This window comes from Engraulis encrasicolus, chromosome 11, assembly GCF_034702125.1.
Source record: "Engraulis encrasicolus isolate BLACKSEA-1 chromosome 11, IST_EnEncr_1.0, whole genome shotgun sequence".
NCBI lineage: Eukaryota > Metazoa > Chordata > Actinopteri > Clupeiformes > Engraulidae > Engraulis > Engraulis encrasicolus.
In genome coordinates this window covers 38,500,152-38,512,810 of record NC_085867.1, presented here as the reverse complement: position 1 = coordinate 38,512,810, position 12,659 = coordinate 38,500,152, and the positions used below count along the sequence as shown (strand labels likewise).

Below are 12,659 nucleotides of genomic sequence, written 5' to 3'. Positions count from 1 at the left end.
AAGCAGGTGAGTGACTTGCAAGGTAAAAAAAAGAAAAGAAAAGAAAAAAAAAACGTTTAGCTCAGAGATGGACTTTTTTTTTGGTCTAGTAAACTTACTTATCGTTCTGAATTGTCGTCAGATTCAAAGCAGCAAACAGTCTAACTTCAGCTACTGAGACTGTCCTGATGATGAACCAGTGAGTGAGAGAATTTCCTTCAGGTACTGTATTTCAGCAGAAATCCTGTCCCGAATTGACCTGGTGCACGAAGTTTAATGAAGATGCACGAAAGGTCTGCATGAGAGCCAGGCTAGTCCCGAATGCTTCTGAGATCAAAAGAATCAGAATCTGATCTGTCTATGATGGCCCCTTTTTATTCTTTTAGCCTAAAGCCTCTAGTGCTCATGCGTGTCCATCTGTAGTTGGTGCATACATATACAACGTGTGTGTGTGTGTGTGTGTGTGTGTGTGTGTGTGTGTGTGTGTGTGTGTGTGTGTGTGTGTGTGTGTGTGTGTGTGTAGATCAGATAGATTCATTCTATCTATTCATTCAACATCCATTAAAATTGAAAGTGAAAAGGTGGATCAGGTTCTTCTTTTCTTCTTCTTTATATTTTATTTTGGAGGGCAGGTGCTGGGGGGGGCGTTGATGGGGAATTTGGAACTTCCGGCTGCCTGACTGCCCTTGAGGCTGTACCGGGGCATTGATATCACACATTATTATCACGTTTTTATCACATTTTTAATCACCCAACATTTCTAGATGATAATGTCAACATGGACCACACCACAGTAGCCTACATTGTGACAAAAAAATGAGCCAATCACCTAGTTCAGTCTGTTTCATCGCATACCCCTGTGCAAGTCTGTAGCACTGATCAGACAGTCACTTGGAACCTTGGTTTGGATTTAATCATTTTTTGAAACATAGGCCTGGTTGTACAGTATAGTTAAATCTGACTGTTGCACTTATTTTATATGGAAATTAATGAACACAATTCACAGTGCAGCAACTGTGCAGAAAACTAGTAAAGATTTATATGATCTCTTCATGAGGTCAAGTCCTGACTGATTTCAAAACCATGTTCTGTCCAAACAAACCAACTACCTCTTTTGCCAGTTGAAGTTCCTGGTCAGACTTTCCCCAATTTCACCAGTGTTACCAATTTCACCGAACACCCGGAATGAGAATTACGGTAAGAATACGTAACCCCACATTAAAACAAAAACAACTCTCAGTTTATTAAAATGTTGATACAGGATCCAGATGCTTCCTGTTATTTACGCTGTGTCATAAAAAAAAACACTTTTAGTGTGCGTGTGTTTTTTTTTGCCATTTCATGGGTTGCCAATGCTCCTGTAAAATAAAAGAGCCACCAAAAATTGCTGTTAGTCATTTGAACGATTTAGGTAGGTCTATCACATGTTGGCTACCTCTATGCTGATGTCAGCTGTGCGAGCATTAACTCTGGGTGACTGGTTTTAAAAAATCTCATGAAGAAAACACCAAAAATAAAGAGGTGAATCTGTGTCACGCTCTTCCATCCGACAACTAATGGTTAAAACAAATATTTCAGTATTTATCAGTGTCTTCAAAGTTTATCAGTATCTTCAATGCACTACCCAGTTGAGGTGTGCGGAAAAACAATCACAACCTTATTAATAAAAAAGCTGTATGACAGTTTCAGCGTGACCAAAGCCTGTGTCATTGCCACTGTGTTTAATTCACTGCACATTTGATTTGAGCCTTTTGCTATTGTTGTTCTGTGATGCATATGGGACCTCTACCTCATTAAGAAGTCACATATGTATATTGAGATTAAGGAGACTGCTACTGCAATCCTTTACTTTGGAAACTGGATATCCCTGTTTAATCCTTCCTTGGCAGGACACAAGTCTGTTGAAGGACTTGGTATTACTTGGCAGACAAGCTAGTCCTCATTCTAAACCCCTTTTTAAGCTTTTTTTTCCTAGAAAAACATTGCCCACCACGGATCATTTTTCCCCCTTGTCTGGCTACAAGAGATTATCAAATCTCATGACTGTGGAGATCTCCCACCTCTTTATTTCTCATACAGTAGAGCAGTGTTTCTCAAACTTTTCCTGCCATTCCCCCCTTCAGAGGAAGGATGTCTGTCTGTGCCCCCCTCGATCAAAATGGTTACGAAAATACAAATAAATAGGCCTTCGTAAAGTTTATTAGAGCCTTATATACACGTATATGGCCTATGATGTTCTGTACATATTAGTGAATAAATTAATTCATATATTGTGATTGTAAAGTGAATGTGTTGACTTAATGGCAAAGCAGAAAAGTATTAAAAAAGAAAAACCTTCTGACTTCACGCCCCCCCCCCTCCAATACCTCCGCGCCCCCCTAGGGGGGCTTCCGCCCCACTTTGAGAAACACTGCAGTACAGTAACCTCAGCGCTGTGCTGCTGCTAACATAGTTAGCAACTATGGTTTCGAGAAATGCACCCCTGACGGTCAGTGAAATTGTTCTTATCTCAACTGTGTTCCGTATTTTTAAAACATTATCGTGTTGACTTAGCTCTTTGGAGCAAATGGGATCACCAGCGATACGACTCTCTTTAAAAGCGTATGCTAGGCCTACATCGTAACGGTATAGCTATGACATTTAATTGTCATATAACAGCTTAATAGACATGTTCATTACCATTTGTATACCAGCAATGGATTATCAACAGTTCAATAGACATGGTTGTTACCATTTTGGTATCAACAATTCGTTAGACATGGGCATTATAGAATAGAATGGTATACGTAATGGAAACTCTGCAGGCCCTATGAAAGGGTTAGGCCTAACTGTGGCACGATGGGACTGATACACTGGTAGGCCTAGATGTTTGTTGTCAGCTCGGCTTGGCTTGCGGGTACACTATGTTTGTCTCTGCCACTGGATGCAAAGTCACATGAATAAGGCCCATGAACAGGTCTAACAATCCTAGTCCTAACCCCTACACACGTAGCGCGAACACACACACACACACACACACACACACACACACACACACACACACACACACACACACACACACACACACACACACACACATGCGCGCGCATGTATATTGTTATCCTATAAAGGAGCCTTTTTGTTTACCAGGTAGCAAAGTGTACTGTATGCTAAACCACACATGTCCCTGTGCTGTCCTGTCCTGTCCCGCTGAAGTCAACCGGATTAGATGTCAGGGAGGGGGTTGATGGTGGGGGTTTCCAATAGTTTCCAATAAAAGATGTTTATCCTTTTTGCTATTGTACTCTTTCAGTGGCTTTCATTACCCATTTAGTTAAACGGAAACAGATAGGAAGACATTACTCCGCAACTTCCTGATTTGATATGGTTGCCAGTATAGGCCACATGATGATCCCTGGTGGTTTTAGCTAGAATTTCCCTAATTTACAATTTGCACAAGAGACAGAATGGTTTGGTGTCTTTGACCATGAACAGATATTTGCACACTAGATGCCATATGATGGATGCCATGCAGTATTGTCCTGTATGTGTACAGCATGCTACATCAATAGCTGTCAATTATCTGCTTTTTAATTTTCACACTGGAATGTACAGTACCTCTCTTGCACGCAAATCATATCGCTGAAACTAGAACAATGAGAACAATGCACAATAACAAACAAAGCATCCAAAACGCAGTTGTCTTGCCAGTTGTTCTGACCTAGTTGAAAGCATAATAATAAAGCCGCATATATCCTCTCTTTCCTGAAGGCTGCCAAACGTATTAATAGCAGATTTAACAAGGCACTCAGGCTCAGTGCAAGCACTCTCGCTCACACATACACACAGCAGCCATGCGAGGTCTAGTGTTTCTGCTGCTGGTGGCAGCAGCCAGTGCTAAGGTATATCAGAGGTGTGAGCTCGCCACCATTCTCAATGACGCTGGTATGGACGGATATCGCGGGACCACCTTGGCCGACTGTAAGTAGGCTTACCTACCGCTACCTGTTCATTCACCAGGCTGGAGGCCTGCTTTAGAGTATCTTTCTCAATGCGAGGCTGCAATAATACTACCTTCTCATTTCTAATTGATCATGCAGGCCTAATGATAAATATTATCAGTATTGACATGGTAATGAAGATGTGATTGTACATACAATTGCAATTTGACATGGAATATTTACATTTACAGTAGCCTACAGAATGTTTTCTATTCTGATAGGCCAGGAAGTTTTTTTCACATTTTTCTGGCAATCTTAATTTGCCTTAGCTGTCAGTTGATCTCATTTGACCAACACATCATAGTCATTGATTTGTCTCATCTCATCTCATCTCATCTGTTGGAATTTTGTTCCGAGAGATTCCGCATGCATACAGTATATCCCATTTCAACTCGTAGGGAATTCAAACACATAGAGAATTTTATTTCAACTTGTGGAGAATTCCAGCATACCCGCCATACAGTAATCTCCTTGTGCTGTGTTCCCAGGGATCTGCCTGATCAAGTGGGAGTCCAACTATAACTCTTCGGCCATCAGCGGCAACTTTGACGGTTCTACAGATTATGGCCTCTTCCAGCTCAACAGCAGGTGGTGGTGTGACGACGGGAAAACGCCCCTATCAAGGAACGGTTGCCATGTCAACTGCACAGGTCAGCTGCTACATTACATTACATTAATATTAGTAACCAAGGATGGAGAGGGAGGGAGGAAGGGGTGGTTATATGTTGTAGGAAAATGTAGAAAAGTCTTTTTCTGGTTTGCATAATCTTGCTTGCATCTCTGTCAGTATATGTTGATGAGTTCTTGTTAATTGCTTGTTGCCTGCCTGCTTTGTTTTAATTGACAGTCTATCTGTGGTCTATGTGTTCTTGCTTGCTTGCATTGCTGTCAATGTCTATGATCGATGTATTCTTGCTTTTGGTCACTGTTCATCTGTGCTATTTCCTGAGCTTGTTGGCTATCTTGTCCAGGACTCCGTAGCTTGTCCAGGACTACTCTTGTGTAGTAGTATGGCAGGGACGTTTTCTTTTTAATCGATAATGAAGCGCTCCACTGGTGGAGCCGCCAGGAGAGTGAATGAGACACTTCCCCTTTAGGAGACTAAAGAGGATTCAGAATAAAAGTTCAAATAGAAAGTCACAGGCATTTAGAATATACGGGACTTAATCCAACTTTGATGACACATAGAATGATTTATCTTGGTCACTATGTTGGCAATCTTGTGACCTTTTGACCCCAAGTTTGGCATCATGCCACAGCTGTCTCCATGACTACACCTGTGTGAAAGCATATGGACACAGCTGGGGTGTAAATATTTGGAAAAAAAATATCTGCGATCTGCAAATCTGCAAATCTTTAACCTATCAGTGACAGTAAATATGAACACTCACCAGCCACACAGTATACTGTAATCCAAAAATCCAAACAGTGCAGTGTTAAATCAACACTCACATCACGGCGGGTTCGTACATACGTCATGCGTGCGTCACAGCACGACGGTGGGTGTGTCTGATGGAGGTGGGGTCACAGTGGATGCCACAGGGCCCGATAGGGAGCACTGTGTTGATCCGTCAAAAGTTGAACATTTCTCAACTCCTCGATGGAGGCATGGCATTCATTCAACACAACGCAGCCCCACGGAGACGCAATGCAGGGCGACCGCAAGTGACATCACCCAATGTAAAGTGAGTGGAGGTGGGGGAATTTAATGCAGCTGAGACACGCATGTGTGTGACCAAGAAGATAGAGTGTGGGACCAATGAGAAGAGTGTTGAAATTCATTCTCATTAAGTGTTGAATTGACATTCCATAACGTGTTGTTCATGAAGGATTTAACTTGCAGGTTCATGTTTGAGCAGAACGCCGGCCATTGCTGTTTCAATCGCCATGGTGTCTTTGCAGACTTAGATTATTCTCTTCTTTCCTTTTATCTTTCTTTCTTTAATTTTTTCTTACTTTCTTTCTATGTCTTTTAACCACTTACTAGGTATTATGCAGCCTGCAGATACATTTCCATTCTTAAAGTTTATTCTGTGTCATCCATAATATTCTTCCTGTTATTCTTTTTTTTCCAGTCCTGCTAACAGACAACATCAGGCCAGCCATCGTATGTGCCAAGCGTGTGGTCAGAGACTACACCTGGCTGCGTTCCTGGTGAGAATGAATGGCTTATAGTGTTACGTTTGAATTTATGTTTGAATGTTTATGTGGGGCATAGTTAAAGATTGGTCTTGTGATCGAAGGCAGGGCTGGACTGGTAATCTGGCTTTCCTGGTGGGCTGAGATTCCTCAATGGCCAATGCTTTTGTGTTTCTTGTTTGTTTATTTGTTTGTTTGTTTGTTTTTAGATTGTTTTGTCCTTAGAGACCGGCCCACAATTTTAATGGGGTGGCCCATTGGTCCATCTCTCATGTAGACAGTGGACTGCGCTAATATAATATATATACATGTATATAATCATATATATAATATAATATAATATAATATAATATAATATAATACAATATAATATAACATAACCATAGAAAAGTAGGGGTCTGTGTGATGGGTTGGCCTATGGTAAAAAAAAATGCCTGGGCTGTTCTTTCGGGCTCAGGCCAGCCCTGATCCAAGGCGCAGGATTTGTGGGTGCTCTCCAGTACCCACAGACACCAAGGGCTAGATTGGTAATCTGGTATATAGGACATATTCCCAGTGGGCCACTAGTTCTCAGGGGCCGATGCTGTTCTTTTTTTGTGAGGGGCCTGGCCCACAATCTAGAGGTGATGGCCCACTTGTGCATCTTCAATAAAGAAAGTGGACTGAGCCGATCAGGATATAGTACAACAGTGGCATTTGAGCAGGGCCAGACTAAAACAAACAAAAAATGCCCATGGCTGTATGTTTGTCCCAGTCCAGCCCTACCCACATCTCATTCAGGGCTGAGGTGCCCTTGAGCAAGGCACCTACAGTACAGTAAACCCATATTGATCCAGGGAACTGTAAACCAATACCCTGTAGCTGAACAACTGTAAGTCACTTTAGATGAAAGAGTCAGCCAAGTGTAACATAATGCACTGTAATTAATTAGGTCTTGCCAAGGCTGTTGGGGAACCAGGCTATGCTTGCCACCGTAAATAAGAATCTTACAAGCTCAAGGAATCACAACGAATCAGATTAGACCTGAAAACCTGATTATTGGCCCGAAACATTTCATTATTGATCATGCATTTATTATTATTATTACAAAGGTCTAAGGCACAGATCGAAGTTGTTTTTGTTTTTGTTACCAGTGTTATGTAATGTGTTCAGATTTACCTGATGCATGTGACTGTACTGTGGGCCAAACAGAGTCTGTGAGTTACCGTGTTAGGCCAAAGGTCTGGTGTGGTGGAATAAAGATTTGGGTCAGACTCTCACCACTCCACTTATTTCTCCCCTCTCTCCTGTTCTCGTACCTTCAGGTCCGGCTGGCGTAATTACTGCATGGGCAGGGATCTAAGCTCGTACATCGCCGGCTGCAAGCTCTAATGGTGCAAAGTACACACGCAACTTCATTAAACCACGGGGAAAATGTTTGGAGCTTCGTATGTATACATAGGCCTACGGATTTGTCTACTCTTGTCTACTGTAATGGTCACATATGATGTGATTCTGTAATTAATAAAGTCCTTTTGAAATGAACTGATTGTCAAAAGTCTTGTAGTGTTGTAAGATATGCCTTAGGAGGCATTATGCGCATGCGCGGGCGGGGCTTGAGGAATAGGAAGGCGAAGCGAGAGGGAGAAGTTTTTGTATGCAGTCAGGGCGGCAATCGGAGCGGTTGTGTTGCGTTGTGTTGGTGCAATAAACCGGTTAAAAGGAGCCCCATGAAGCTACCCTCCCTGTGTTTTTATACTAATAACGGTAGGGAGTTAACCCCGAAGAACACTACGGTTCTTCGGCCCTGGAGTTTCTTCACAAGATAAAAGTAATTCCCCTGACATTCTGACTACGGTCAGGATAACATCAGGAAAGGTTAACACTGGCGACCACGAAGGGACAGTTATTACACTGCAACTTTGGTGAGCATACTGGAAAAATAGCTCAGGAAACCGGAGATGTTGGCATTGTAGACTGTATAAACGTTTCCCGGTACTTTATAAATCACGAAGAAGACAACATGGCGGCCTCCGCTCAGGTACACGTGAATGAATGTAAACATAAACGCAGCGACGTGACTAGCCACTCCAATTCAACTATGTCAATGACTGCAGCGGATGAATACGAAATAAAAATGGATGTAAACGAAAATGTTCATAAGACACAGAGTAACCCTTTCTCATGCAAAGGAGAAATGCCAAATGCAAGTGCAACGAGTTATATTCAAATTCAGTCACTGAAATTATCTGATACTAATCCATTTAAGGCAGATGTAGAGAGACAGCAGGCTCAGGCTGACGTGCGGTGCAAACAACCCTGCACCCACGTGCATCATACTGACAATGGGCAGGTGGAAACACCATTCACAGCCACTATTGCATACCCCAGTTCAAACCCCTTTGCCACTGCCCATTCAGGGAGTTTTGTCCATAGCACTCCCATTTCCTGTCATGTCCCCCAGTCAAAGCCACTGGCCCACTCTGCCCATGTTAAAGCATCTAAAGACACTGACCATGCACATTCAGCAAAAGATGACAGCCCAGCTGTACAATTAATGTCACCTTCCCCAAAATGTGAAAAGCGCCACACTGGTAGACATGCCCGTCGCCCCCGCTCTGTGCACTACCAATCCTCCTCAGAGAGTGAGGGTGACAATGATACTAGGGAAAGAATCCCCACCCTCCGTCCTGGCCAGTATGATGGCACCACGCCATGGACAGAGTTCAAACACCGTTTTGAGAGCTGCGCCAAAGCAAATCACTGGACGGAAAAGACTAAGGCCATCCAGTTAAAGTTCTGTCTAGTGGGCGCCGCAGGGGCAATTGTGCATAAGAACCCCCGGTCCACTCAGTGGGACTATCGCCGCCTAGTGGAGGAAGTTGAGAATGCGTATGGCCCCTCATCAGAGCATGCGGCTGCTGTAGCTATTGAATTAAGACAACGCATTCGCAAGCCTGGCGAAGCCCTCCATTCGTTAAGGGACGATATATATGGCAAAGTGTCAGTGGCATATTGTGATAGGACTGAGGAAGAGCAAGACCTAATAGGCGTTGAAGTTTTCACCCATGCCATAGGGGACGCAGAGATTGTGCAAAAGCTGCTAGAAAAACGACCCCAGACCATAGCTAAAGCCTATGACATTGCCCACCGCTATGAAACCACTAAACGAGCAGCGTCACATGTCACCGCCCTTATGCACTCGGGGGCCCGGGTCCTTCCCGAAGGAAAACCTCGTACCACCGCTATGGTCAGAGAAAGAGTGGAAAGCGGGGAGACTGATATCCTCACAGCCATTCCAGGGGTCAACAGTAGGCCTGTTAGCCATGACTTTCATCAAGCAGCCCCCCGTAAAACATTTAAAAATGCTAAATGGGAGGAGATTCGCTGCCACAACTGCTCAGGCATCGGGCACATTCAGAGACATTGTCCCTCTCCCAGGAAAACGAACCGGGCGACTCGCCAGTACACAAATGCCTCCCGCGAGGGCTCCGAGCCTACTGTCCTCCATTTCAAAACCCACGGTCAAGAAATGAGCATCCATTTGATGATGTATGAGTTGGACGTCTGTGCTGTCCTGGACAGCGGGGCACGGAGGAGTGTGCTTCCCTTGCGCTGCTACAATGTCATTCACCCGGAAGTTAGGCCTCCACTTCAGCCATCCACGGTGAAGACGCTGTTGGGGGTTGGGCCAGGCGATGTTCCAGTGACCGGGGAGGTTCAACTCCTTGTCCAGATCAACAACCGGCAGGTGAGCGTGAACTTCCTGGTGGCCGACATCGCTGGCGAAGAGGCCCTCCTGGGCCATCCATTCCTCACTCAAGCCCAGGCTCGCCTCGACTTTGGCACCAACCGCATCATCCTGTTTGGCGAGGAAGTGCCATATTTCAACACCGTGAGCCAGCCCAAGATCCAGGCTGTAAGAGTCTCTCGGACGGTGGTGGTGGAGGCCGGAGTGGAGTATGTCATAAGAGGCAAAATCCCTGTTAAACGGCGTGTGGAAGGGGAGGTGATGCTCACCCCTACCAGGGGATTCGTAGGGAGACACAAAGTGCTGGTTGCTCGTGTGCTGCTCCAAGCCCAACATGCTAAAGGTGTGCCTCTCCGTGTATTCAACCCGGGCAATGCTCCTGTCACCATCAGGAAGGGTGCTATTGCTGGCGTCCTCCAGCCTGCGCACGCTCTACCACCCAGCGCCACCACGGCCATGGCCGAACTGCCAGAGCACAGCGATATCCCCCTGCACCTGAGAGAACTTTACAACCAAAGTGCAGCTGAGCTTCACCAAGAACAGCTACCCCAGCTCGCCCAACTTTTATGCAAGTACAGCCCAGTGTTCTCCACAGGGCCTACTGACCTTGGCCGTACCAGCCTTGTACAACATGACATCATGGTCCGGCCAGGTGCCGCGGTGAAGCAGCAGCCCCGTCGCATGGCATGGGAGAAGCAGCGGGATGCTGACCAGCAGATAGAACAAGGCCTGGAGGCCGGTGTGGCACGCCGTAGCAACAGCAGCTGGGCCTCACCCCTCGTGATGGTACGTAAGAAGGATGGAACTTACCGCCTTTGCGTCGACTATCGGGCACTGAACGACTGCACTATTAAGGACGCCTACCCGCTGCCCCGGATCCAGGACACCCTTGACACCCTCTCCACTGCCAAGTGGTTCAGCACGCTGGACCTCGCGTCTGGATACTGGCAGGTCGAACTGACACCACGAGCCCGTCGAGCTGCCGCTTTCTGCACCAGAAATGGCCTGTTTGAATGGAATGTCATGCCATTCGGGTTATGCAACGCCCCGGCAACATTTCAACGTTTAATGGACCGGGTGTTAGCCGGCATGCAGTGGGAGACGTGTCTCGTCTATTTGGACGACATAATAGTGCTAGGCCGCGACGTGCCCGAGATGTTGCACCGTCTCAGTCAAGTCTTCGATAGGCTGCTACAGGCGAACTTGAAACTGAAGCCAGCGAAATGTTGCCTCTTCCGACGACAGGTAGCTTACCTGGGGCATGTAGTCTCCGAAGAAGGGGTGGCTTCAGACCCCGCCAAGGTACAGAAGGTACAGGAATGGCCTACGCCCACTTCAGTTCAGGAAGTTCGCCAGTTCGTCGGGTTATCATCGTACTACCGAAGATTTGTACAGGATTTCGCAACAGTGGCTGGGCCCCTCCATGCATTGACCAAGAAATATGCTCGATTCCATTGGACTGCTGAATGTCAACAAGCCTTCGACCAACTCAAGCGCCTACTGACCACCGCTCCGGTCTTGGGCTACCCGTTGGACCAAGGGAACATGGTCCTGGATACGGACGCGAGTGATGTTGGCATCGGTGCTGTTCTTTCTCAAGTACAGCTGGGCAGAGAGCGGGTGCTGGCCTACGGGAGTCGCCGTCTGTCCAAAACTGAGCAGAACTATTGCACCACCCGCAGAGAGTTGCTAGCCGTTGTAGAGTTCACGTCACATTTTCGCCAGTACCTCCTAGGGCGGTCATTCACTGTCCGTACCGACCACAGCAGTCTCCGCTGGCTGACCAAGATGAGGGAGCCTGAGGGCCAGCTGGCTAGGTGGCTCGAGAGACTTGGTGAATATGACTTCAACATCGTCCATCGCCCGGGCCGGCTGCATTCTAATGCAGACAGTCTCTCCCGTCCACCCTGTAGGCAGTCATGCCCATGTCAACTGCCAGGCCCATCTCTCTATCCAAGAAACGTCTGCCACCAGGCCGTACAGTGCGACCTGGACTCCGCACAAATTCAAACAGTGCAAACGCCAGTGGGGGTGGGCAGGCATGTAACCGTAAGGGCGAGTGCAGTGGGGGTAGACGCAACATCTCCCGACACCCCCCAATTCGGTGGTTGGTCCGCCCAAGAGTTACAAGCCGCGCAGGAGTTTGACCCAGACATATCTCCTATCAAGGCATGGCTGGAGGCTGGTGGAGAACGGCCTCCATGGACAACCATCTCAGCACATAGCCCAGCCGCTAAAGCCTACTGGAGTCAGTGGAGGCGCCTTTTCGTCCGAGGTGGCATCCTGTTTAGGCGTTTTTACTGTTTGGATGGTGCCCAGTTCTATCCTCAAGTGATACTACCACGAGTATTCTGGTCGGAGGTCAAGAGACAGATGCATGAAGGGCCTGTTGGTGGACACTTTGGAACAGAGCGCATGGTGACGCGACTTCAGACACGATACTACTGGTACCAGATGCGGGCAGATGTCAGCCTCTGGTGTCTGACTTGCAAAAGCTGTGGATCCAAAGCAAGGGCCCGTAAAACACCCCAGGCTCCCATGGGAACTGTCAGAGTCGGAGCCCCGATGGAGCGGGTAGCTCTGGACATCATGGGGCCGCTGAATGAAACAGAACGCAGAAACAGCTATGTGCTCGTGGTCCAGGATTATTTTACGAAATGGGTGGAGGCTTTCCCTCTGCCCAATGAAAAAGCAGAGACTGTTGCCGAAGTACTAGCCTCCCAGTGGGTGTGCCGCTTTGGCGCCCCCCATACTATCCACAGCGACCAAGGCAGAAATTTCGAATCTGAAGTGTTCCAGAAGATGTGCGCTCTGTTTGGGGTTGAGAAGAC

The 12,659-nt window shown here is 46.5% G+C and overlaps 1 protein-coding gene across 1 annotated transcript; it reads left to right on the top strand.

Annotated features, from left to right (window-relative positions):
* The first annotated feature begins 3,812 nt into the window (after positions 1-3,812).
* Positions 3,813-7,619, top strand: LOC134458980 (lysozyme C-1-like). The gene is made up of 4 exons (XM_063211344.1): positions 3,813-3,939; positions 4,448-4,609; positions 6,035-6,113; positions 7,403-7,619. Exons 1-4 carry the CDS (start codon positions 3,813-3,815, stop codon positions 7,467-7,469), a joined length of 435 nt encoding a protein of 144 aa, XP_063067414.1. The 3' UTR covers positions 7,470-7,619.
* Positions 7,620-12,659: the final 5,040 nt, after the last annotated feature.

Excerpts from the sequence above, each read along its gene's own strand:
- LOC134458980 (XM_063211344.1), top strand. The coding sequence starts at position 3,813 with ATGCGAGGTCTAGTGTTTCTGCTGCTGGTGGCAGCAGCCAGTGCTAAG. Across the intron at positions 4,610-6,034 it reads TTGCCATGTCAACTGCACAG|TCCTGCTAACAGACAACATC; the intron begins GTCAGCTGCTAC and ends TTTTTTTTCCAG. Across the intron at positions 6,114-7,402 it reads TACACCTGGCTGCGTTCCTG|GTCCGGCTGGCGTAATTACT; the intron begins GTGAGAATGAAT and ends TCGTACCTTCAG.